The sequence below is a fragment of the Crinia signifera genome, chromosome 4 (genome assembly GCF_055691185.1).
Source record: "Crinia signifera chromosome 4, ASM5569118v1, whole genome shotgun sequence".
Taxonomy (NCBI): Eukaryota; Metazoa; Chordata; class Amphibia; order Anura; family Myobatrachidae; genus Crinia; species Crinia signifera.
The window spans coordinates 44,792,578-44,820,530 of NC_139220.1; the positions used below are offsets into that span (position 1 = coordinate 44,792,578).

The 27,953-nt window shown below is 45.6% G+C and overlaps 2 protein-coding genes across 3 annotated transcripts in view; one reads left to right on the forward strand and one right to left on the reverse strand.

The window, feature by feature from the left end:
- Window positions 1-6,214, reverse strand: part of LOC146072936 (uncharacterized) — a 13,960-nt gene extending 7,746 nt beyond the window's left edge. The window contains exon 1 of the mRNA XM_083180107.1: window positions 6,106-6,214. Within this exon, the coding sequence (XP_083036233.1) occupies window positions 6,106-6,214 (109 nt within the window). The remainder of the gene's footprint in view (window positions 1-6,105) is intronic.
- LOC146074010 (ankyrin repeat and sterile alpha motif domain-containing protein 1B-like) overlaps window positions 1-27,953 on the forward strand; it is a 160,788-nt gene that overhangs the window by 76,775 nt on the left and 56,060 nt on the right. For both annotated transcript variants that reach the window (XM_083181683.1, XM_083181684.1), the window contains exons 2-3: window positions 13,239-13,381; window positions 24,322-24,468. In XM_083181683.1, coding sequence (XP_083037809.1) covers window positions 13,295-13,381; window positions 24,322-24,468 — 234 coding nt within the window. In that variant the 5' untranslated portion in view covers window positions 13,239-13,294. The remainder of the gene's footprint in view (window positions 1-13,238; window positions 13,382-24,321; window positions 24,469-27,953) is intronic.

Genomic DNA, 27,953 nt, shown 5'->3' on the forward strand with positions numbered 1-27,953 from the left:
GGGTCACCTACAGTTTACATACAAGACATGTCCTGATTCCAATACTTACAGGAGACATAACTATTACACCAATATCAGACATACATTCACCGGACAGATAATCATAACAGGAGGCATACGTTAATTTGATCGATCACCTGATCTGATCGTTACACCTCCCCCTTTTAAAATGGCGCACAGAGGTGGTGACCCACGTCACCATCTCCTCAGTGCGCTATTCACTACATCACCTGGACAGGTAGCAGTGGTCTCTGTGCTGAGACAGACTGCCACTGATTCTGCGGGATCTGTACTAACACTTCACTATACTTGACGTCTGTCCTGGCACCACCTGACGCCATAGCCGTGGCTAGGGTGGGCAATGGGCATAGTCCCTGTCCCTCTCGCAGGAGATGGCAAACTAAAAGCACACAGGTGTCCTCGAACCCATAGTCTGTGAGCACACTGATATAGTGGGAGCTGTGTCCATCCCGGCTGATATTGACACAGCCCACCACAGCTGTGCGTCGGACTCCTGGGCACGGATTCTCCCCTGCAGCTGGCAGTTTGGCCTTACTCACTGAGATCAGTACCAGACCATTCCGCCACACCCCAAACGGCCATCCCCCTGGGACTCGTAACTCGGCACGTTTAACTATACCACAGGTGTGGGGCATTCTCCCAGCACTATATACAGACTTAAACATGTCTTCCCAGCACCTCTCCTGAGCTGACTGACCCCCCCTCCCCTTCACTGGGGGGAAGGTCCACTCACTCAACACCTCACACCTCATCCTTTTGTGAGGAGATTCTCCCTCTTTGTCTGTGTGTGTGAATTGTGAAGGGGGGCACGTTTCTGCAAGGGGGAATACCAGCAGGTCATTGTCCCCTGTCTTGGGAACATCCCAGCTCAGCTTTTCTGAGGTTAATGGAGCTGAGTTTACCTGTGCTTCGCGGGCCCTCCCACCCTTCTGGTTACACACAGCAGCTTCCCTACTAGCCACTGGCTCTATTCCTGAAACAACCCTCTCACTGTACCCAGGGGTATCTTTCCCACTTCCCCGGTATGGGGCAGCCTGTGCAGGGTTGATTCTCAGTTCTGCGTGGAAAGCCAAGCTTTCCATGGCCGTCCAGGACACCTTCCTGAGCCTGACCTTCCCTCCCAGACCCGCAGGTTCTGTGGCTGGGGTGGTGCCACTGAGGTTCTCAGGAGAGGCATCCGTTATCCAGTGATGCTGGAAAAATGCACTCTCTGGAGAGTTCTCAGTGTCTGGAGGTAACCCCTGCTGTGTTCCTGTATCTGTGTTGGTGTGGCTACAGTAAGGAGGGGGGTTTGGGGGGAAAGCTGCAGTAAGGGACACTCTCTCCCTATCTGACAGGTCTACAGTGCACACAGGACCCACCGGGTCACTTATTATACCTGGTACCACTTTTCCCACAGTAGCGCAAGACATCACATTATCAACAGTAACATCAATATCATAACCTGGGGAGACATCCTGCAATACCTGCAAATTAGCCTGTGCATCTTCCACAACACATGGGGCCCATCCTGCTGGCTTACAATTGCACCGTGGCAAACCCGCTATATCTGGATCCCATTGTCTCTGAGCAGGAATGACGTTATCTGAGCATGTTGTCACCACTAACTTATTGGCAGGTACATGCGCTGCCTGCAACCAACTCAGATCGGTCCCATTTGTGCAGTTAGCGACCCCATGCCCGATGTCACAACCAGACATCACTGGAGGAACAGGGTTAACTTCTAGCACAGCAACCTTAATGACATCACCATCAGCACTCCTACCACTGGTGAGTGAGGGTGTCTCATTCCCAACTAGATTAGGGCATTCATTTAACCCCACAAACTGGCAAGGATTACCCACTATACCTGTCTCTAACTCACCCTCCACCTGTACCGAAGGTACGGCACTATCGCAGATCATCCCAGGGGCTTCACACAAAATAACAACATTGCAATGTTCAGCATGGTTACATACTACCTGAGATGCATCATATGGTTCAGAAGGGTTAGCGACAGATATGTGTGGAGTTAATAAAAGTCCCACATCAGTAGTCCCACACATACTTGTGTGCATACAGTCAGAAAGTCCCATTCCTATTTCCGACATAGTCTCTCCCCTGCATACTTTCACTATGCAGCCAGCCGCTTCCGGCAACAAATCTGGAGCAACGGGAGGGAACATGCTGCTCACATCTTCCAGCAGTTTAAACTGGACCTTGTGATGTGAGGTCTCTGGAACAGGTTCCACACCGATTGCTGTAGTAGGCAGAGGCACCTTGCCCTGGTGGGGCACCCCTGGTGAGAGCAAGCTGCTGACATCCTCAGATTCTGCTTCTCCCAACCGTTTAAACTGGAACTCTGCTTCCAGAGCTGGTAGCAACAGCTGTTCTAGGCGACGCCACTCCACACCTATCCGGCGGCACTGATCCCCCCAAAATGGGGTATCCAGCTTTCTCCAAGCATCGACCTCCTGCTGCGCAAATTTGTAACATTGTCCCAGTTCTCTCAGCAGCACCCAAGGAGACGCGGATGGACCCCAGAAACGAAATGCTGCACGATACTGGCTGAAGGCATTGCACTCATCATAACTGGCCTGGATGAGCTGCATGATCATCTCCCCACGAGTATGGTTGTGGCAGGAGATACCTTGCAGCTGGCATTCTTCCGTTAGTTCCTCTGTGCTCAGTAGGGTAAACACATCATCATCCTCCACTGGGTCAATATACCCACTGGGCTCTTCTGGTGCTGTAGGGGATTGGTACTCTGCAGTCTCCCTGACTGCCACACATCCTACAGTCTCCCTGGTGCTAGCAGAGATGTCAGCTCTCTGAGCATCGGCTGTAGTGTCCAGGGCCAGCTCATTACTCACAACCAAGCTGACACTCACTTGGCTTCCTCTGTCTGCTTCCAAGACAGGGAACTGTGCATGACGCGGTCCGGTGAAATTCGCGTCAGCGGTCATTTGGGACCTCTGTCCCTTGTTAGGCTCCCCATGATTGATAACAGAGTCCACACCATGATCCAACACATTATTTACTTCCGCAGACAGTAAAAGTTCAGTACGAAGCCCATCTCCTGCTAACTCAGTAGCCACGGCAGATAAAGTCTCACGTAAAGGTTCGCCATCATGATGCCCTGTATCATCCTCCACTGGTTCACCAACAGCGATCAGCCCCCTGAGCCTCACCAGTTCCAACTGGTACTCACGCTCGGCATGACGCTCTGCAGCCTCTCGTACGGCTTTGCGCTCCTCAGCCTCTCGTCTGGCTTTGCACTCCGCAGCCTCTCTGTCGACAATGGCTTTGCGCTCCGCAGCCTCTCTGTCGACAATGGCTTTGCGCTCCGCAGCCTCTCTGTCGACAATGCCTTGGCAGAACTGCACCAGCTGCAAAGCGAATACGGGGTTCACATCCTTCAATTGCCTGCTAGCAGCTAGAAGGTCGCTCTGCAGTGTAGACTTGCTGGGTCCAGCAGAAGTGTTTGACCCTGGCGCGGAATCGTTTGTACTGTCCAGTGCTGACGGAGCCCCTGGGGTAGGATTGTCCATGGACTGGTTTCCTCCAGCAGCTAGAGTCCGATCGGCATCCACTAGTGCCTGAATCATACGTTTTCTACTCTGGCCAGACCAAGGGATATTCCTCTGCACACACACGACCGCCAGGTCATCTCTCCTCATCTGCTGGTAATCAGCCATCCTGAGTCTCACACTTGTCAAATAAAATGATAGGAAAGAAAAACAAGAGAAGGGAGGGAACAGAAATTGCATCCACTGTGTGACTTTTAAAACTATAGTAAAGCTCTGAGTTCTGATTCTGGTGATGTGGGTATTTCTCACAAAATTCTACCCACACTCAGTTCTTAAAGAGAAAAATGAATTCTCCACCCCACCGCTTGCCACCAAATGTCACGGACCCACCGGTCGCCTGCTCCGATACGTCAATCTGAGCAGCGCCGGCCGTGACTGGGGTTCACTCAGGACACTCGGGTCCTTTCCTTGAGGTACACTGCCACCAGCCAAAACCTGATTTTAGCGCCTGAAACTGCGCAAGGGGCGGCTTGGCTCGCCCCTGACCACACAATACAAGATAACAATGGTAACGTTTTCCAGCCTTTCTCTTATGAGGCTAATGAGTCTTAAGAACACAGAACCAGGACTGAGAATATGTATTATTTATTCCTAGAAATACTACAGAGCTTTAGACAAAATAGTTACAAGATTTTACAGTGATTTTAAAAGTACACACAACGATTTTTTTAAATGCAATTTCAAAAATAAAAAGGGAAAAAAGACAGAACCTATCTTACACTTAAATACAGATCCTGACGTGGGGGGGTCCTCCACAAGAAATCTCTCGTCGCCTACAGCCTGTTTTGCTAGACCCCCAGGTAGTGACTCTGACTATAGGGAGAAGGGTCTTAGTTATACCTTGCAGACTCCCTCATCCCTCCCACCCTTGGGATTCCACTCTTTCCATGCTGAAGGAGTGTGGAAGGTCCCTGGCAATGTACAGTCTGCTGTTTTCAAAGTGATTGATCCTCTTTCCTTGCATAGCAGACCCACTGATAAGAGATGTTAAGGAAGGGGACAAACTCTAACCTCTTCTTCTGGACCATGGTTTTTATGAGGGGCTCAGATCTTATCTTACATCCTGACTCCGGAGGAGTCCACAGATGTCACACTGAGGAAATACAGGCCTCAAACTTAGACCAGGGTCACCTACAGTTTACATACAAGACATGTCCTGATTCCAATACTTACAGGAGACATAACTATTACACCAATATCAGACATACATTCACCGGACAGATAATCATAACAGGAGGCATACGTTAATTTGATCGATCACCTGATCTGATCGTTACAGACACATACAAAGATACTCAGCACTACTGAGTCACACGGAACTCACATGTTATGTGTAATATTATGGGTAACATGACTTGTACTGCCCCTGTGCTTGTATGGGTTATCCACTTTCCTCCCACAATCCAAATATATACTGGGAGGTAAGGTATCAATTATGCTGTCGATGCATAGTACAAGTAGGGCCGGTCACGCTGCCCGGAGCAAGGACATGTTTTGTGCCCCCCCAATTTGTAGCAGGTGGGGCTCTTGCATGGCAAAAAAGGGGGCATGGCCTAACATTATACCACACACCGTAATGCCCATTGCACATTTTAGCAAAGTTCGTAATACCCATTACACATAAAGCTACATGCCGTAATGCCAATTACATATAAGGCCAAGCATGATGCGCATTACATATTATATAACAAACCGTAATGCACGTTACACATTTGACAAATACTGTAAGTGCCCCTTACCTACAGAGGTGATAAGAGGAGAAAGAGAGGGGTGCAAGCATGAGTGTGAGAGAGTGTCTGAAAGGGAAAGAGAGAAAGGGGGTGTCAGTGAGAGGGGGAGAGGGGGAGATAATAGATTGTTAGTGTGAGAGTGTCAAGGAGTGAGAGATGGTGTCAGAGGCAGATTGAGAGAGACGGAGAGACATTGTCAGGGAGAGAGAGGAGCAAGAGAGAGTTAGAGAGAGAGGGAGTGGGCAAAATATGTGGGTATAGATAGATGGAGGGAACATGGACAGACAGACACAACACCAATGGTTGCATAGATGAACAGGTGGGGGGAGGGGGCATAGACTGATAAACAGATGGACAAATAATCATATGGGTGCATAGACAGGTGGCGGTGGGCATAGATGGGCAGGTGGGGTAAAGGGGGGCATAGATGGTGAGTGGGAGGGGGCATAGGTGGGAGGGGGCAAAGACAGTGAGTGGAATGGGGCAGAGATGGAGGGTAGGGAGGAGGGGGCAGAGATGGAGGGTGGAGAGGGGGGCAGAGACGGCAGGCTTGCATAGATGGGCAGAAAATAATATGGGGCATAGATGGATACAGAGGGTAGATTGGAATAGAAAAGCAGCCCTGGAAAATTCCAGCAGCGTGCTGATACACACGTAGCACTTAGCAGTGCCTTGTACATACATAAATGACTTTATCTCTAACCCCCTAGCACACTGATATACAAACATTTACAAAGAACAGGATATACACGCACACCATCACCATCATATATACACTTGCATACTGCAGGGTAGATGATGTTCCCAGGCAGATGCAGATGGTTTCATATCCCTCAGCTCAGCAGGACTTTCTGGATCACCTGTGTGGAAGGTGGCCGCTGGCTTGTCAGCCATATTGAAGGAATCTCTCCCTGGGACCCTTGCTCACAGGCTCCAGCGATCTCCAGCCGTGACCTCCTCATTCTCTTCCTCGCCTCTGCTCCATTCTCTTCCTCTCCTCTGCTCCCCTCCTATCCTCTGCAAACAATGCCGCACAACCCTGCCATAGCTCTGGACAGACAGCACACAGGTTCCCTCCGGGCTGCGGAACGCAAATTGCGGAAGTGCTCCCGGGGGGAGTGATTTTGATAGCTGAAACGCAGATCCAGGAAGCACGCTGGGTGAAGGAGAGCTTGGAGGCAGCTGGTGACTTGGTGCAGGGGGAGCAGAGGGCCCTTGGAGCAGCTTGGGCCCCATAGCAGCCCACCCCTACGGTAGTTACACCACTCAGCTGGGCGTGCGGGCGAACTGGGCAGGTGGCAGAGTTTGTGGAGCACGGCTCCGGCGCCATATGATCTTTCGGCACCTGGAGCACGTGCTCCACCGAATCCGCCCATGCTACGCCCCCGCTACCATTAGGCAGCTGCCTAGGGCGCCATGATCTTGGGGGCAACACCAAGACTGCCTATCACTAAATCAAGGATGTCTATGAGGATCCTTGTTGTACTTAATGCAAGTGCCTGCTTTGGAGCTTCTAAGACCTCACCTCCATACTTTCCCTTGATGCATACTTTCCTACTTTTCTGCCCCCTCCTCCTTGTACTCTGTTGTGGGTGGCAAAAGGAGCCCTGAGTTCAAGTCACATTATTGCATTACAGATGATATATAATCAGGCTTTCCTCCCCGCTGATTCAATTACTGGAATTCATGGGTGCGCGGAGAGGGGGTGGTGCTAAAATGATGCAAGTAGCTGCATTTTGGACCATTTAAGCCCCGCCCGCTCTTCACGGGCCCACGAATCATGTCGTTTTTGGGGGTATGGTGGGCCTAGTGATTTCAGCCTTGTCCCCGTCCCCCGACGTGTTGCCTCGACGTGAGGTGGCAATAAAAGCAGGCAAGAATGTATATAATATAAATTGAATTGTGAGTTTATTAGTTTACTGGGGGAAAGGGACTTCTGTCTGCTTTGACTTCTGACATGATGAATGTGATTCTAGTAGCGTAAGTTCGTCCGTTCGTACCACAGCGCCCTGTCCCCAGTCTGGTGTGAACACTATGTACAGTAATATCATTTTTAATTGTATTTTAATCATTTTTAATTGTTTCCAAAATATTGGGGAATAAACATGCATCTCACATCTGCCAGTTCAAAAACTGTTTTCCCTGTATAAAATACCCCAAAACACATCCCACATAATTTATCCCATTTGTGAGCTTTTTGCCCAAATTCACATAAAAATTGCATTTACTGCCCAAATTATCTTATTTAAATGCCTCCTCTGCAGGGTTATTTATTGGGAATGGTGTGAACATAGCAAAATTTTTGCCTTCATATATTTTCCCTATGTTTCACCTACTCGGGAACGGCAAAATAAAATCCAATTGGGATTTAATGCGGATTTTCTAATTGAATACCAAAAGTCACGGCTACATTTTGTTTGACCCACCACAACGGAACCTGCAGCTAATTGAATCAGCCACTTACAGCCCCTGGAAATGTGCAATGCTAGTAGCTATGATGTCGTGCTCAGGAATCAGCAAGGATTCCCCTGATGTAGGAATATAAGCTTGTGTTTGTTCCTTACATTATGGTAACAACGTTCCATTCATCTGCTGTTTGTTGATGATATTTTCCAGATGTAGATGTATTTTCCAGAGGGGATTTTTGACAAAAAAATGCAGTTATTCAGCCATTGTTAAATCGCTCTTTGTTGTATCTGTCTGATCCGATAACAATACAGATGCATTCTGTTAGTGTTCTGCCTTCCAGGTGAATGTCATGATTTATGAAGTGGTCGCGTTAAATCTAATAAGAATGATACAAGATCATCCGCACTCTTCTAAATTAGATCTCTGTGTTACGCTGTTTGCATAATTACTGCTCGCTTGTTTAATTAGCCAGACTATTGTGGGATAAAAAAAAAACAGAAAACAAAAAGAAAACGTAAAAAATGACAGCATATCCGTTTGGTCACGTTCTCGCCATGCAGAGAATTTAAACAGGAGAATATAATATCATATTGTATGTATTGCCATGCATGTGGATACAGGTGGTAATAAGCCAACCATATTTCTATGCCTTAGTAATTCTGCAGAAGAAGAGTTATTTCCGAAAATAATTAATAGCAGAAATAATTTGTCAATTAAGGCTCCCTACTGTATTTGCGCCCCCCCCCCCTTTTCCCATGTGAATATTTAGTTAAGAGGGCTTCCCCGACACCATATATACGTTGGTAAAAGCCAACATTATTGTCATCGGTTTGCATTTGCCCCACACCTAGTCAAAGTCCATGTTTTTGGTAAAGTATGAAAAAAGCCCCAAAAAATTGTGAATACCCATGTCAATTTTTTCCATGTGTCGCCCATTACCATGGCAAATTAATGTGTGTGCCATCCTTTTTACCATGCCGACCATGTGTTACCAACCTATTGACTGTCGACCTAGACATTTTCTGCCAGTTATCCAGATACCGTATACACTGGTTGCAAGTTTGGAGTGGATAATCTGCAGTGTGGCGTGTACAGATCACTGTACCTAGGTAGCGGTGTGGATACAAGTGGTATCATGCTTTGTAGCGGTTTGGATGCAACCACTACCAGGTTCTGTAGCGGCATCTGGTGCGGCAGGGTGGATATGGAAAACACAGGGTATGTCCTGGAGATATTTGGAAGATGTCCCTGTCCTAATGTGCTGCGCTAGCACAGTGAAAAGTGTTCAGGTGCATTACTAGGTTTGACAGCCATCTTGTTTACAGATTAAAGCCTCCCTATAGGAAACATCATGGCGTATGCACATTCTAACTTCAACATAATTAACATTCACCAACTTGCCCATGCCACAGCTTATATATTAGAATGTATATATATTAGAATGTATAAGCTGTGGCATGGCTAATATTTAGCCACTGCCAACTGGCTAGATATTAGCCAGTTGGCACTGACGTTTGCATCACTAATCCCGGCTCCCCAGCCAAACGGAACAATTCAGGAACAGTTACGGTAAGAAACACCGGACTCTAACCTTTTCCCCAAAAGGGTGCAAACATTATTTTTAACCCTTGTTTATTTTACAGTTACCACTCATACTTATTTATTTCATTTATTCACTGCAAGGCACTTTTTATATTTTTTGGACAGCTTATACATTCATAAACCGCACCCAAATATGGAAGCCACTCCCATTTGCCACCCTGAAATTTGTGACTAAAAGCAAGAATGCTATGGGGAATTTTTCTCTAAGCTTGGAGAGTGGGGAAGTAGAGATGAGACAAAATATCAGCTCCTAACTATCAAGACATTGTCATTAGAAGATTGGAAAAACTTGGAAGGAGTACAGGAGTGTTGGCGACACTTAAATAAGTGCAGAACTAAAAACAACATATTTTTGTATCAAAGGGGTTACGAAAAGCACCAGGATAAGAAAGCAGACAATAATAATGACTAACAGGTGTATAGTAACTTGGCAGATTGAAGGAAGTTAATAAGGTGATCAGGTGCAAAGGCATAAGTGGAGGAGACAGTGGCGCAGTCAGTGGGTTGAGGGAGCAGAACTTTTTTTAGTATATAATAATGAACTAGAAAATCAAATGCCGGGTGTGAACCAGGTTTATGTACAATATGAAATGGTATTAGTGAGAGTTTGGTTGAACAAAACAAAACAATAGTAGATGATCCTAATAATTATAGAGGGGAAGGGACCACAGTTAAGTTGCAATGACAGTCATAAAAATGAGGTAGATAAAAGTACATTTACAGTGTGGAAGGTCTTAACAAAACTCTCATAACTGAGAAGTGGAGAAACCAGTGGGATCAGATTTGATACTAAAAGAGTGTAAAGATGCACTGGTAATAGAATAGAAATATTTAACAAGTCACTAGCTACAAAAGCAATTCTAGACAACTGAAAAAAAAGCAAATGTTGTACCACTGCACAAAAGTGGAAGCAAGAAGCATGTAGCTACAGACAAAGTATGCCTTACATCAGTAGTAGGAAAAGTAATGATAACACGATTAAAATTAAGAGTTGTGGAATATCTTAAATAAAAAAATGTCCAAATTTGCAAACAGCATAGATTTATTGGCAGGAGATTATGCTACACAAATCTTTTTTGATGTTTTTTGACAATTTGATTAATATGACATGGGTGAAGGCCATAGGTGTTGAATACTGTATCTAAAATTAAAGTGATAGTAAAAGGGATAGGGGAAATTATATGTGATAGGACTTACCTAGGTAAGAAGTAATAATAAATAATAAATTAATTTCACACTAATGTGATGCCATGGGGTGGTTCTGCTGGGCTGGCCTGGGGGGCCCTGTGCCCTGGACCTGTCCCAGAGTAGTGTTAGGGACTTGTCCTATTGAGGTAACCTGGATGCGGTGGACAAGCCCATACTAATGGCCATTACTATGCTAATAACCTAGGTTAGGAAATAGAAAAGGGTGGGAGGGTCGTCACTTGTACAAAAAGACACCAGGCATGGTGGCGCAGCGGGAGACACGACCAACTCACTCAGGTATTTATATCAGAGAGGTTTGATTTGAAACGTTGGCTTATGCTCCATGCCTGGTGTCTTTTTGTACAGTGCCGCCACCCCCCTTCGAACTATACATAGTGTCATCTGGAGGGAACTGTTTTGTCTGTTATTAACATTTTGCTCCCTTTAATGGAGTGATGCACCACGGACTAATATATATAATATATATGGATGGGGGAGCGGATTGGCCACCACTGACCTCCAGCAGCAGGGGAAGGGAGGTCGGGCTCTGCTGCCCAGCAGGGAAGAAGGGGGGGGGGGGGGGGGGCTCTGCTGCCTGTGCTGTCATCCAGCAGCAAGGGAGCCCTCTTCTCTACCTCTTACCTACCCCTTCCTGTGATGTGCTCCGGCTGCTGCTACTACACGGGGTTGGAGGATAGCCGAGGTACCCCGGGTTCTACATATAGGTATATCAGATCTGAAACATTGTGGGTGCTAAAAAGCACCCATGATGTGCCCATGATGGGTCAGATCCCGATATATCTTATGTTCAGCAGGTCCGACCCCCTGATCCAATCCGATGCGCACGGGAACGCCTGAAATCGGGTGAAATCGGTCCGAAATCGCATAGTGTATGGGGGCCTTTAGGAGGGAAATTTTCCCAGTTGAATAACCCATGGATCTGTGCTTGGACCTGTGCTCTTTAATATCTTTGTTGGTGACATTACAAATGGTATCGCAAGAAAAATACATCTTTTTTGCAGATTACACAAAGATATGCAACAGGGTAGACACACCAAGAGGGGTAAAATGATTGATGATCTATGTAGGTTTGAGGAATAGTCAAGAACGTGGCAGCAACAGTTTAATGCTAGAAAATGCTAAATCTTTCCCTTGCGTTTCAAAAACCCAAAGGCTAAATATAGTATAAAGGGTACTATAATGGAAACTACTGATGAGGAAAGGGATTTCAGGCAGTGAAGCAATTTAACAGAGCAATGAGGAAGGCCCAATAGGGTTACCTAAAGTATACAAAAAGGATCAGACTAGATTTGCTAAATGGTTCTTATCTGCTGTGAAATCCTCTGTTTCTGTCAGTTTTAGTTATTTAAAACTCCCAACTTTTGATTATTTTCAAATAATTTCTCAAATACAGTACATGACAGTTAAGGTGCCCATACATTACTGCGAGGTATCACATGCCTCTATCGCATGCGATACCCCGCCAACTGGCCAACCGGGGAGGCAGCAGGATTGCATACATTGGGGGAAATTTACTAAGATGTGTATTCTACTTCACATGTGATGTTGCTATGGGCAACCAATCAGAAGCTGCTTATTATTTATTTAGCACCCTCTAGAAGATAGTAGACAGGATCTGATTGGTTGCCCATAGCAACATCACATGTCAATTAGAATATACCTCTTAGTAAATTTCCCTCATTATATCATATGCAGTCTTTTTATATCACATGTGATCCCAGCAAGGGCTGCCGGATCCAAAAAATACTACATGCAGCCCTTGCGGTCACTTGCTCTGATGCAGGGCCCCTGTGCACCAGATTGGATTCGGAGGTTAGGCACATATACGTTTTAACCACTTTTCACACGATTTTCTCAGCCCGATGTGTCGGAATCCGGGAAAAAAAGTGACCAATGGTAAAAGTGTATGGGGGCCTCTATGAGTTGATCGGCACCAGTTAGCAACGAGATTTAAATGGCTGGAACCCTTTTGTTTGAACAATTATAGGAGCTCATTGGTTGGTAGTATATCCTTACAACGGAGCTCCCCCCACCGCAACGCCGCCTCTCCGCCGGTCCCCGCCTCATTCCCCCACCTCACTGCTCCCCCCCTAACCTTGCCCGTCTCCCTGAAGTGGAGACGGGTAGGGTCCCCGTCCCACGCCAACGGGAAACTGGGACACGCGTGCGTGTGGAATGTTTACTCGTACCAGTCAGATGTAGCGTTCTGGTGGGCCCCGCTGGATGAGCGGCGCTACATCTGTATATAGAGGGTGTGTGTGTGTGAGGGGGGGGGGGGGGGGGGGGCAACTTGGATGAACTTACGCCACTGACTGTAATAATAATAATCATTTTTTTCCCATCATGCTATACTTTTCATCACATGGCATTCGGTGAAGGCTTTTTAACCTGTGTACTTCTGTGTGTTACAAGCGTTGCCTGCAGCCTCTGCGTGATGCATCCGTTCTGTGCTTGTGTGACAACAATGCTTACACTGACTGTTATATACAGGGTAACATAGAACAGGAGAGTTTATTAAGTGGAATAAAATGCAGCTCAGAAATGTTCTCTAATTGGCAGCACGTGGTAGTAATATATACAGGAGCCATGTGTAATCGTCGTGTTTGCAGATGACTTCTGCACATCTGGAAGTCGGGAGAATATTATATGAGTCTTGCACTGGTTTCATATGATTAATATACAATTTTCTGCATTTCAGTCACTGAATCCGCAAAGCTGTATCCGACTGGTGGATCACTCGATTTTTCCCACATTATGATGCAAGGAGATGGACGGCGGAGAAGAAATGAGAATTATTTCGATGATTTACCAAGATCAAAGCTTGAAAGACAAATGGCTCAGGTAATAATATTTCCAAACTCCCTAATTCTACATGAGAACGCGCGGCTGAAAATGTGCCGAAAATATGTTATTGAATAACATTAGAATTTTTGCCGCTGAGTTTTGCAAATACGAGAAGCGCCGTTTTTGCTGTCACCCAATTCTGTCACTCACGGCCGTTGTTAGGTTCTCGAAATAACTCGCAACCAAGCAAAATTCAAAAGTGATTAATAGAAAACATCAGTTAGTGGCAGAACCTTGTTCTGTGCTTTAATAAGGAGAAAACTCTTAATAAGCTTAGATGCTGGCGAAGTCTTGCATAACAAGCCTCTTAATGCCAAAAAAGGGTTTACAGGACACTGCCACTAATATTATACTTTTTAAAATTAAATCCCCAATTGCAAATAAGCTGATTTGCAAAAACCATTGTTGTTATTTTTTTATGCTAAAATATGGTTGACATACAGAACTTATGTGTAACCAACCGTGCGATAGAATGTATAACAGTTGGGTCAGAAAGTAGAATCTTGCCATTGTTTGTTATGACATGAATCAGAGACGGAGGCTGGGAAAGATCTGACTAGTTTCTTGGCAAATTCACTTAATAGTTTAGTTTAGTTGGGTCCTATTTAAAACAGCTTTCGCAAGTACCTTATTTAATTCACAAGGCAATGGAAATTAATAAAACATGTTAATAATAATGTAGAGATTAATATTGGCTATGTGTTATACACACACACACACACACAGATGTGTCCTCATGTATCTTTGCTACAGTCGTGCCAAACAGCCCTTCTCAGCACTCCAGGTCCTGTGAGACTGTGGGCCTGATTCAGATTCGATCGGTCCCCGGCATATTCGCACCGTGAACCGAAGTTTTGGCTCTGCGCATGCGTATATGCTAATAAACGCATGTGCAGGGCCGCTGTGTGGACGCGTTTGAAGACTTGCGGACGACCGAGGTGTTCCCATGGGGAGTGGAGGCAGTCAGGGGGATGGCGCATGGTGCCCCCACAGCGGTGGTGTGGCCTCGTGGGAGCATCAGAAGTTTAGACCACACGCCCTTCCCGATAGGCCATGCCCCTGACATTTCGGCCGCGCTGCAGGCACACTCAAACATACCGTCTCGGCCCTCGTGAAAGTTGGGAGGTACCATTTACCCACATAAGGATGCCCCTGAACAGTGGTTGACACAAAGTAACCATTTAGGGATGGTAATATGGGGCCAAATGTAATAACATGTGAGAATCATAAAGTGAGGCATTTTGGGAGAGTTTTCCTTTTTTTAAAGCGGCAATCATTTACACTGCAACACCAGGTTGCTTTTGCCATGTACCTGACTGCTGTTTAAAAAAAAAAAGGGAAAACGTTGCCAAAATCTCTCTCTTTCTGCTTCTCACACCTTATTACATTTGGTCCTTTGTGTTAGCGGAGAGTGGGTGTAAAAATGCAGGTGTGTCATGGGCAATTTCGGGGCATGTGTCTGATGTCAGCTGCTAGCCCTAGTGTATGAATACATGGCGTTTTCATGACTTAGGCTGCGTCTTACTTGAGCAGTTAATGGTTCCCGTCAGTGGCGTAACTAGATACATGTGGGCCCCATAGCAAAAGTTTGTAAGGGCCCCTTTTTTATCACCTAATGCTGAAAAATATATACAGCACATGTAACTTTGACAGGCAAAATGGGCCCCTCTCAGCTCTGGGCCCCATAGCAGCTGCACCCCCTGCACCAATGGTAGTTACGCCCATGGTTCCCGTTCTAGTGTAAAGGCTGTGTATGAGTACAGTAGCGTAAGGTCGCTCCAGTTGCCCAGAGGCAAGATATATATTGTGCCTGCTCCCCCTCTCCCAAAATCTAATATATGTCTGTTCTGAAATATACACAGTATGTGTTCAATATATATCTATATCGCTCCCTATATATGTCTGAAAGAGAGAGAGAAAACACATATTTCTCAGATCTCAGCCACAGAAGTGATATCGTTGGCTTTCAATTAACAGATTTAAACCTGCAGGGAAGGGGAGGTGCCCCCTTGGGAGCAGGAGCCCGCCGGCAGATGATTTCATTGCCTCCCAGAGTTCTGCCTCTGTATGTGTATGCTATTGCAAATGTGTTGCAGTAGCTCTGGTGGGCGTCTCATTTTGTTTCTGGACGGCAGCTTCACCTGCTGATATCAGCTGTTGCGTTGCGGAGAAGATCACACTTAAAGCTACATTAGCAGCATCATCTCTGAATCAGGCCCTCAGTCACACTCAGATATACAAGTGATCCATATTAAATTAATCAGCACTATCTTGTGGTGCGTTCTAGTCGCATCGTATTATGCTTAGAACACTTATTCATGGGGAAAAGACACCCGAGTTGCATGAGACCTGGCGTGAGAGCATCGTCCGCTGTGCAATGTAAGGAGGTGAGAGTTATGAGATACATCGGTAATATGATTCCTGATTGGTGGCTCCTCCTAAGTGCTCTCTAAAAACAAGTTATTTTGTGAGAAGATCAAACTATAAGCAGGAAATGAGAAAACCCGCTATAAGTAGGAAATGTGTGTGTAAATATGGCCGCTCAGCACCTTTGGAATCTACTTTCAGTTTACTGTCCTGCAAATTTATATTTTGCATGTGTCCATATTCATGGAGCTTAGGGCGGCTAATCCTGGGATCGGCGGGATCCCGGGATTTGGCCCTAAGATTTCTGGGAATTTCAATTGCTACCCAGCTCTACCTGACCCCAGCGTGCAGCTCTGCGCAGCGCAACATGGTCAGTGGTCGCGCTGCGCAGAGCGCATGAGGAAGGCCAATCCTGGGATTGAGCAATTTTCAATCGCAAAATCTGGGATTGAAATATATACTCCAGCATTGGCATTCCTAGTGTAGCATAAGTGGGCTGAGCATGAATGGAGCCTGGAAAACCTGTCGGTCTGATCACTCTCAGTGTTGCATTGTTCTAAACACTAGTGTATGCCACTAGCAGATCTTTGCATTTCCTATACCCAGGGGTGGTTTGGCAATAGCTGTCAGAGGGAAGATTCCCAGTGGGATCACGCGCCTGTGGGCCGCCTGTGACTGGGAGAGGATAACGGGTGACAGACTGGGTGGTGTAGGTGTGTTAATGTATAGAGGGCGGCATGCTGGTGTGGGTGCGTTAGAGGGTAGAAAGTGACTAGCTGGCAATGTGGGCGTGTAAATGGCACACTTTAAATTGCCAGGGCCACTTTAGATTCCCAATCCGCCCATGAAACCAGGGAAGGGCATTGTAGTGGAATTAGAATATAGTTGCAGACACAACTGCAGAAAGTCACCAGGATGGCTGCAACTGTGCCCAACTCACAATCAGGCCCTACGACAAGGGATCCCACCCCTTCAGCAGACCCCACCCCCACAACAGGCTCCGCCTCCATGGGGACTGCTGTCAGAAATTTCGGGATGCGGTCATTTGGTCTACAGCATGATGGTCGACAGTCATTATCATGGGAAAAGGTCGGCATAGGAAAAGGTCGACATGGTTCTAGGTAGAAAGGTCATTAGTTTGACAGGTCATTAGTTTGACAGGTCATTAGTTCGACAATGTCTAGGACGACAGTCAAAAGGTCAACATGGGGTTTGTCACAGTTTTTTGAGCCGACATGTGCCGACAGGCGGTATTTCATGCCCTACCATCCACTAGGTCGTGGTTGGAGAATAAAATAGTGTGCCCGACGCATTGCGAGCGCAGCGAGCGATGCGAGGGGATGCGGTGCACTTGAAACTGTGTCCATGTTGACTGCGTTGACATTCAAGTAAAAAAACAGCGAAAAACCCCATGTCGACCTTTTGACTGTCGACATAGACATTGTCGAACTAATGACCTGTTGAACTAACAACCTGTCGAACTAATGACCTTTCGACCTAGAACCATGTCGACCTTTTCCCCACGTCGACCTAGACCCATGTCGATCTTTTCCCATGTCAACCTAATGGTGTTGACCTAATGACTGTCGATCATCATGCTGTAGACCAAATGATTCCAAACCGAAAATTCCCAGGCTGGTTTTCCATCCCAATCCACTCCTGCCCATACCGACGGGTTTATTTGCATAAAACAGGCCATGTAACGACACAAAACATCGTCTGTGCTGCAGGTCACATATTTTTGTACATTTGTGGATCTCCCTTGATGTTAACTTTATTTCAAACAATTCGAGCAAGGTTAAGGTTTTTGTACCCCATAAATAAAAATAGTCCCTTAAGAACAGTGTAAATGAGATCTGGAGGATTGGTTTATTAAAAACTTGGGTGGATTTAATTATGAAATGATATTGTTTACCGTGTATGAATTTATAATGATCCACTGACGGCCATTACAGGAGTGATTACATGTTACTAATAGCCTCGCGTCCTACGTTAAAGATCCTTTCCCAAGGATATGTTTAATGGTCTCTTGTAAATGACAATTGAATGAGAAGTTAATGTGTAATAATATATAGAATAAGCTATTATCATGTAGCCTCCAGCTCCTGTAAAAATAGTTCAGGCAAAGTAATATAAATTGATTGAGTGCGTGACAGATCCATCCGTGTGATTCACCATTCAAGGACAGTTCTGCATAATAGGTTTCATGGCTGGGAGTTTATCACTGTGACCTTATTCCGAATATCTGAATGGTCTGACTTGTATTGTCTACCTTCAGATGAGGATACCCCACATACATCACTTCTGTTGTACCTATAGGCGGCCCTTTCCCTATCGGGGACACACATCTCATTCATAAACTGAAATAACACATTTACCTGTAATTATCAGCAAGCCTTTTAATATTCGATAAACAAGAGTTTTGAGCAAATGTGATATCAAAGCAGGAAGGAGCCAGGGGCCACAGGTGAAGGCTCGGAGGGCTCTTGGGCTGCCATCACTGCTGTATTGGATACAATGATTAGTGTCAGGGGCACTGCTACAACTTTGTGAGTTCCATGGTAGAACTTTGTAGGCACACTTAGCACCCCCCTCCCTTACTGGGCACACTTACCTCTCCCCCCCCTTTCTTACTGGGCACACTTACCTCTCCCCCCTTCCTTACTGGGCACGCTTAGCACTCCCCTTTTTTACTGAGCACAATCAGCACTCTGCTTCCTTAATGGGCACACTTAGTACCCCTCCAGCCCCCCTCCACTACTGGGCACACTTAGCACCCTGTCCACTACTCCCATACTGGGCACAGTTAGCACCCTGTCCCCCACTCCCATACTGGGCAGACTTAGCACCCTGTCCCCCACTCCCATACTGGGCACACTTAGCCCCCATGTTCTTTCATCCCCTACTTGGCGCACTGTACACTCCCTTACTTACTGGGCATATTTAGCACCCACAGCTGCCTCCCTCACTAGGCACCCTGTCCCCCCATTCCACTTTCACATTGCAAAGGCACATTGCCTACTTTTGAAAACTAATTTCAGGGAGATTATAGTTGGTAGTAGAATTTTGCATGGCGCCCCATTGAGGGGGCATGTCATGCTCCACCCAAAAGGCGTGTCTACAGCGGCATAGCTACGTTTTGGGCGCCCCCCAGCCGCCCATTAAAACCCCCCCAATCCCCTGCAGCCTTATCTTTCGCGCTGGTCCCGGCGGCTCTGTTCTTCTGCTGAGGACCACCACAAAATGGCCGCCCTCATACAGCAGACAGTTTCAGAGAACTGTGTGCTATATGGGGGCGGCCATTTTGTGGTGGTCCTCAGCAGAAGAACGGAGCCGCCGGGACCAGCGAAATAGGTAAGCCTGGGGGGATTGGGGGGAGGTGTAACTATAGCACCGCAGCCCCTGGCGCCCCCATATGCACAGCCCCCCCCCGCGGTGGCGGGGGCTGCAGTGCTATAGTTACGCCAGTGCGTGTCTAGCTCCATATATGGAGAGATTGTGAAAAGAGATTGTGAACGTGGCACCTAGAAGCATGGGTGTGTACTGCTACATCTGAGAGGAATCCTCTAACGTGACTTATAACCAAATGTAGATGATCCCCAAAGCAGTTAGTAAGAGATACTATACTTGCTAAAGTGCTGAGAAATGGTGCAGATGATTAAATGTAAATGTATCTGTCTCTCGTTCCTTTTTCCCCAAAAAAATGTAACCGTGTAATGTGGGTTAGGTGAAATGAGGGAGATTGCTAGACTAATGAGGGAGAGAGGGAGATTGTTGTTATTTCAGGGAGTCTCCTGCAGAATGCAGGAGGGTAGGCAACTATGGGTTTAACCCTTCTGATATCCCAAGTCAAATTTCCTGGTTGGTCGACCCAGGCTATTAGTTTTCGTGCTTTCACACCACACCCCAGGACAACCAGACAGCAACCCATGTGAAAGGGGTATTACTGAGCATATTTATCACCTCCTTCACCCATACACACTGTGCATACCTATAACCCCCCTCACTTGGCTCAGGGATGCACCTCAGGTGACACGCCTTGTAGTGGCTGCACAATAATACTAATGAGGTGGAAACCCCCTTTAATTACTTATCATTGATAATTTAAGATAATTTAAGATAGATAATACCGGGATGCAGTCAAAATCCCGACAGGGTCAAAATCCCAAATGGGTCATAATACCGTCAAGGACAAAATCCCAACAAGGTCAAAATCCCAACAAGGACAAAATCCTGACATTTAAAATCCTGACAAGGTCAAAATACCGACATATAGAATGTACAGGTGAAACAGACAACATCGAGCGAAGCGAGTGATGCAAGGGGCTGTGGTCCACTTCCAACTGTGTCCATGTCGACCGTGTCGACATTCAGGTAAAAAAACAGTGAAAAAACCCATGTCGACCTCGCGACCTGTCGACACAAAGTCATGTTGACTGTTTCACCTGTACATTCTATATGTCTGTATTTTGACTTTGTCGGGAATTTAAATGTCTAGATTTTGTCCTTGTCGGGATTTTAAATGTCGGTATTTTGACCTTGTCGGGATTTCGTCCTTGTCGGTATTATGACACATTTGGGATTTTCACCCTGTCGGGATTTTGACCATCGGGATTTCATACCAAATCTGATAATACCAATGCCCTTTCTGTTCTGAATGATGTGTTAAGGAAAGAGTTAAAATGGTTATCTAAAAATATTACAATTCGATGACCTTCATAGTTCTCCTTATGGTCAGTACAACCCTGTGCAAAGTGGTTTTCAGTACCTACTACACACGGTGAAATTCAGGCTAATGGCCGATTTTGACTATACTACTGTATTTCTATATAGTAAAAATTGTAGCCAAAATCGCACCGTGTGTACACACCATTATTACACTGATGTTTATATTTGTCCATCAACTGTAGCATCAATGATTTTAATTTTGAGTGTCACCGGTGTGTGAATTTGCAGCTTACGGGGTAGCTTAGGGTAGCAGACAGAAACACTGTTCTTCTGCTAGATGGTTGAGGGGGGAGCAGCAGAAATCTGGAGCAAACAACTGGCATCTTTAAATATTCTGCAGTATATAGCCTAATAGTTTGCTATCATCCTTTTTTTCCAAAAATAAACAGTGAGACCCAAATATACCTTTATATATTTTGCTTTCTAAGATTTTTCTTCCATAATTATTTTGTGCAGCTAATGTTTTTTTCCATGTGTGGAGATCTGCAGATGTATAATTAGCTGGCTGAGTTGTCATTTTGTTTGCTTTTATGTGTAAATGAGATAAACTCCTCCTGCCCTGATCATACTACCATGTAATTATTTTCCACACAGTGAATTGCTCCTTACTTTTGGGTGCCTGATCATTTCCTGTTGAATGCTAATGCCCAGCAAAGTATAAATGTGTCTCTACAGAGACTGCTTACAGTGCAAGCCCAAATTTGCTGCTTCATTGCTGACAGTTTATAAATTCTAACAATATAAATGTGCCAACGAGCGTTTAAGTACCTGTAATGTGGCTGTGTGAAAGGATTTAGAGCAATAATGGGTATTATGATCATTAAGGGGGCCTCAATTAAATATCTGTGGATGATGTCCATCTACAGCAGGCATGTCCAAACTGTGGCCCTCTAGCTGTTGTGAAACTACAAGTCCCATCATGCCTTGCCACTTGCTATTAGGGAATGCTAAAACTATGGCAAGGCATGCTGGGATCATACATACCTACTTTCTGGCTGCCCTTTCCGGGAGAGGACAGCCAGCTCAGGGGGGGTGGGGCCGCTGGGAGTGAAAAGGGGTTGGACAGGGACAGAGCCACATCAGTGGCTACTTGTATGAGGATTGGTCAGTGTAATTGTGACGTTTTAGCCACATCCCCCGATGTAGAATGACGTTTTTAAGGCATTGCAACTACGCGATTTGCTTCATTTGACCCGTGGATGACACACCCCCTCCCGGGAGCCGCGTGGCTTTCCGGAAGGGTTGCGGGGGTCGGGAGGGGTCGGGAGAGGGACCCGATTTCCGGCAACCCCTCCCGGTCATTCTGGGAGGGTAGGTAAGAAGATGAGAAAGAAAAGGATTGTCTTTGTTGCTGGCGCACTTAAAGAGAAGAATATAATAAAATTTAACTTTTAATTCGTATCAATAAAAGGACCGTTCTGGTGAACTATAAGCTACATACATGGCTTACAAAAAAACATTGAACAATACATTAAAATGATGCACGCGCTGTGTGTATGTCTCTTTATTTATATAGTTTATGCTGTCCAGTGTCCACTTTTCAGTATTTGTATATACAATCTTCCGTGCTTAATAGTCTGGACTACCAGAGTATTATGATGTGCTGAAGGGTGCGTTCCCTTTCTGCGGCTACTTATAAACAACAGCTGGAGGGCCACAGTTTGGACATGCCTGATCTATAGCCTCAATAGGAACTTCCATACCATAATGAAATCATATTATATTATATGCTGCAGTGCTTTGTGGAGGAGCTTTTGGTTAGCCTACTTGTGCTGTATGGTCTATTGCAGGCTAGTGAACCTGCAGAGATGACAGCACAATTGGCCATAGACTGACCTCCTGCATAAACTGTGTGATAGAACTCTGGTCATTTATTGATATCAGAATTGTTAGGTTAAGGTTCAGAGAAGAGGATTTAGACAGTGAAGCATTATGGGACACCTTGGGCTGTCAGGTGCCTATCAACTCACTGTGTTCTATATCTTACTTATAGAGATAAGCGGGACTGACATACATTCACCACAGACAGCTGCCCATTAACTGGATAAAAATGCTATTAATATCATTGATCTCCACTTATTACATCTCAAGCCATTGAACATGGGCTAAAGCAGTGGTTCCCAAACTTTTGAAAATTACGGCTCCCTGGAGTATCAGAGTTTGTTCCACAGCACCCCATGGTTTAATGTCTCTTATTCAAAAATGTTGAAAAAACGTTTAATTACGCACATTGATTTATAGGTCAGGGACAGGGGAAGGGACACTTATGCTTGTCCACCTAGTTTCTGATTGGCAGCCACCAGCACTGGTTTTGCATTGGGTTCAAAACCCCAGCACTTCAGTTTACACCTGAAATTTAAAAGGGCAATGCTATTTGTAGCCATGTTTTTCTAGTAAAATCATTGGCTTTTTACATGTTGGGCATAAACATGATCGGAAGGTTTTTTTTACCTGATGCTTAGTGAAAAATCACCCTTATTTGTGCCATATTAAAATAATATGAAGCCAGACTACTACAAAGCATAGGTTGTTTCAGAGATGCATTGGGATCTAAGAGTGACCCTGGAGAAATTTCTAGAAGTGACCTCACCAAAAATTGCTAGAGCTGGGTGGCACTTAATCATATGTAGGAGGAACCAACAGCAAAACAGGGGGAATTAATAGATCACTACATCTGTTGGCAGCATAGTGGCCACCAAACCTTTAAACTGCTGTGACAAAACACAAACCTCCACATTGTAAGTAATACCCAACCTCCCCCCACTGAGACTGAACACAGACCCCAAACCTCCATCAAGCAGACAAACAACTCATTACCAGAATATCACAACTATCCCCATACCTCTTGCAGTGGATCCCATAAATACCCTAGACATGGTTACACCCCCAGATAGCACCCACTCCTGCAGCAGTCACAATGAGATGCGTGCCTGCCTTAGATGAGTTTTTGTGGGAGAGAGGATGGGGACAGGGCCACTACTCTGAGCAGGGACACATATTCAATCAACAGCTGACAAGTAGCCTCACATGGACACCGGCCTAGCGGGAATCTTCCCTGGGAGTTTTGGGGGGCCAAGCTACCCCTTTGTTGTTCCAGAGTAGAAGGTGAAGAAGGGGAAATGGACTATATAGCTTATTGCTGCAGTGGGGGGTTTCTAAGTACCTAGTGGATTGCCAAACCAGTTGAGATTACATTAGGACAGCGCAAGCCAAACATCGGTCATCAGAGCCCTGCAAGAGTCCTATGAGTAGATTTATAAGGATCAAGTTGTCACGCACATGCCGTATCCACGTCGCTGCAACCCCAAAGACGTGGAACCGACATGTGCAGAGGGTCAGTTAAATACTAACCGCACTCACTGTGACAGTCGCTGTGACACTCGCAAACGTCATTGATTACACTCCATTGTAGCAGGAGTCAGTGACGAGGGCAAATAATTACTGTTTATTTAAATAAATGTAAAACAATTGAGATGTAACAGTCATTGTTTAAAATGATCCATAAGTAAAAATCCCTGGAGTATCAGTACTTGGAATATTACTTTGTGTTCCTTTATTAGGCATGTTCTGGATATTTGTTAAATATCTGTGAAATATTTGATAGAATTTGAGGAAAAAGTGATGTTAGTGCATCTTAGTAAGAATGGCCGGAGAAGACAGATCTACTGTATATCGCTGTGGTCTGTTTCCGTTTAAATTCCAGCCAAGTGCATGCAGTTTCCACAAGCCTCGTCAGTGCTTGTGGAACTACAAGTCTAATCATACCATATCCATATAGACTATGTTGTGTATCATGTGCAATAAGTCATACAATCTACTAAACTGTTGCTTGTTACTTTTAGAGTAAATATGATTTTCAGACAGGAGATTGGGGAGAACCGTCGATCAGCCTCCGAGCCCCCAATGAAACCACCGGCTCCATACCTTTTCAGTACTGGCAACATCATCCAGAAAAGCTCATCTTTCAAGCCTGTGATTACAAAGCATATGTAAGTATTTCCACAATGTCTTCTGTTCCTTACTCATTAGCGACACCTGTGTGTGACAGTTATGCTGGGTACACACCAGGACGACAAGGGTCCGATCCCATCAATCTAGATCCAATTCCGACCGATTGGATGTAGATTGTGTGGTGATTGGGCCCTTTTCTGTCCTGGTGTGGACCGATACCGATCCGATGCACGGTCCCGTGGGTCGGTCGGTTGTTATTCAGATCCTACCTGCAGCAGGTAAGATCTGGAAACGACCATACTCCCAGGTGCGGGTCGCCAATGGATCGGACCCGCTTACGGTGCACATCGTGCCCCCCGCGTCATCGTGAGCGGGTCGGAAGAAACACCGACGACCCGCTCACGATATGCATCGTGAGCGGGTCGTCCTGGTGTGTACCCCACATTACAGTAAATAAAGGATGCAGGCTTCTGTGACAGTGATGGGTGGTATCAGATTCATCCTCTTCCTAAAGGTTTCCGATAGGTCTTTTTGTTTAGTGATATTAATCAGCTCTAGAGCCCGCGGTGTACCAGGTAAGTCTGGATTTCCATGTTCTCTTTGCTTTGAATGCATTGGAGCCATTTCCTTTTGTGCACTAGGAGTTTTGAATATAGCGAAAGACGACAAGTAACTGCCATGGTAATATCTTATTGTGATACGGAAACTCTCTAGAAAGACTCCATCATTATGTCATCTGTTCCTGAATATCATGCCATACATTTTATATTGCACTAACTTGGACTAGTGAAATTCCAAAGTGACCTCTTACCTTAGAGAACAGTATTTTGTTGGAGTATCCAGGACTGTCATCAGAAATTGTGGGGACTAAAAAAATAGACCATGCCCCCCCTTCCCTTCTTGAATCCCCGGGGTACCTTGTGGGCACTCCCGAAAAAGGGGTGTGGTCTTTTAAAAGGAGCGTGGCCTTGCCGGGTGACACGTCCTCTGGCCGAGCCCCCGTTTTCCGCCGCTCTGCAGATTGTTAAAAATATTAGGCGTACACATTAGAAGATATTGCCATCAATATCGTTCAGAAGCCCCTTTCTGAACGAGATTGATGTCAATATCTTCTAGTGTGAATGCGTGTTTATGCAGATGACTGCTTTCGTCCATTTTTCAGCGTATGGTTGATTTGTTCTCAGAAATTTCCAGATTTTCATTCCAACCAGCCAGATTGGAAAGATATGGGCCTTTAGTTTAAATTGTGTGTGAGTTGTAAATATGCATGTATAATATATGATATTTATTCAGATAAAAATAAATAAAAAAGATTGAGTGGAAAAGGAAACAGCCCTTTATACTTTCTGGTGCTAATTGACAAACATATTTATAAATATAAAATGTATGTAATTAATACAATTAGTATAACTGTCAGCACAGAGTATAAATACAGCTGCAGTACATATAGATCTCATACATCTTTGCTGCAGTCTTGGCACGTCAGGCGCCATCATGATGCGATACCACTAGGACGCACCAGGGGACTGGACTGATTTGTTTGATATCTGGCACTTGAATATCTGTGTGTGATTGTGTCTCTGAATCCGTATATAGGGCCTAATTCAGATCTGATCGATGCGGGGGTCAGGAACCCTGCCCGCCTCTGTTCAGGGTTAAGGGGGGTACAGGAAGGCGGTGGCGACCGGTGGACAGCGTCGGGGAGGCGGTGGGGACCGATGGTGAGCTCCGTCGGAAGGGGACACACGAGCGTTTCGCATCTTTGAAAGCAGCTTCTGTGTCACTGTGTACATCTCTGAGTGATATCCCATTATTGGACTTATACATTGAATTTTTGGATGGGCACCAGTCAGTTGCATATCTTTATCGGAGTGCCGGATCTTTTGGTCAGTTTATATATAAAGACGCTCGCGTGTCCCCTTCCGACGGAGCTCACCATCGGTCCTCTCCGCTTCCCCCTCGCTGTCTCCCGGTCCCCACCGCCTCTCTGTACCCCCCACTTAACCGTGCCTCTTCCATAGGCACTTGAATATCTAATAAAACATTTAATATCAGTCCTATTTCCCTATTTGTTGGCATTTATACAAATATTTAACTTTTATGGATGAGCCCTTAGAATTATTTTATGTAACAGCACAGAGACAAGTTATTCACCCAAAGGCCCCTCCTCCATAACATCTCCTAACATGAGAGAGTATGAGATGGCATTCCTATCTGTAGCTAGTCTGTAGCACGGGTTGGGATCGTTTGGTCTACAGCAAGTTGGTCGACACCGTTAGGTTGACATGGGGAAAGGTCAATAGGTCGACTTAAGCAATAGGTCGACAGGGTCTATGTCGACAGTCAAAAGTTCAACACTATTTTATTCTCCTACCATGCCCTAGTTGATGGTACGACATTAAATACCACCCGTCGGCACATGTTGGCTCAAAAAAAACAGTGATTAACCCCATGTCGACCTTTTGACTGTCGACCTAGACCCTGTTGACCTAATGCTTGTGTCGACCTAATGACCTGCCAACCTAAACCCGTATCGACCTTGACCCATGTCGACATTGACCCATGTCGACCTATCCCCACGTCGACCTAACGGTGTCGATCCAGTGCTTGTCAACTAACTTGCTGTAGACCAAACGATCCCAACCCGTGCTATAGACCAGCTATATATAGGAATGCCATCTCATACTCTCTAATGCCCAAAAGTCTTGTGCTTGTCGACCAACTAGCTGTAGACCCAATGACCGTATCCCCTATAGCACCTTCCTTCACAAGGCCACCTCCAGCTGTTGTTGAACTACACATCCCAACGTGCCCTGCAACAGTTTTAGGATTGGCAAATAGCAAAACTGTAGCAAAGTATGCTGGGATGTGTAGTTTAACAGCTGGAGGGCCGAAGGTTCCCCATCTCTGCTTTAGAGTCTCCACCATTAATGACAGGTGATTAATTATCACTGTAAGCTTGCAAGCCAAACATGGAGGCAGTGGCTCCTTTAAGAGAAAATGAATTATCTGGTTACAGCAAGCTGAACGCTCATACAACATGCAGTATTTATGATATAAAATGGTTTGCCAGATAAAGTGCGGATACATGTCTGATACACAGTGCAGTGTTCTATGCTTCTCTGAACATATTATCCCAGGAGAGGAACAAAAAAGAAAATGTGTACAGTGTTTGTTGACATAAGTATGTAGGCCTGAAGCATCTCATTAAACCACAGTGCTAAAACAGCATTCTTTTATTTCACTATCAGGATGACTAGCTGGAATGGCCTCTGTTTTTACAATTAAAAACCAGTCAGTTTTTCCAATTGATGTGAGATCGGGTATATTTACCAATCATCGGATTTTAACTCCTTAACTGGTACACCCGAGAATTTTCTGAGCTGTGCTCCAGTGCCCAGACTGGCAAACCTGGAAAATTATCGGGCGTACCAGGGCCTACGCTGCTTAGTGCGGGGCAGCGCCGCTGAGCTGAGTTCTGAGCTCAGCTTCAGCCGCTGCCTGGCTCTGGCTGCCTGGCCCC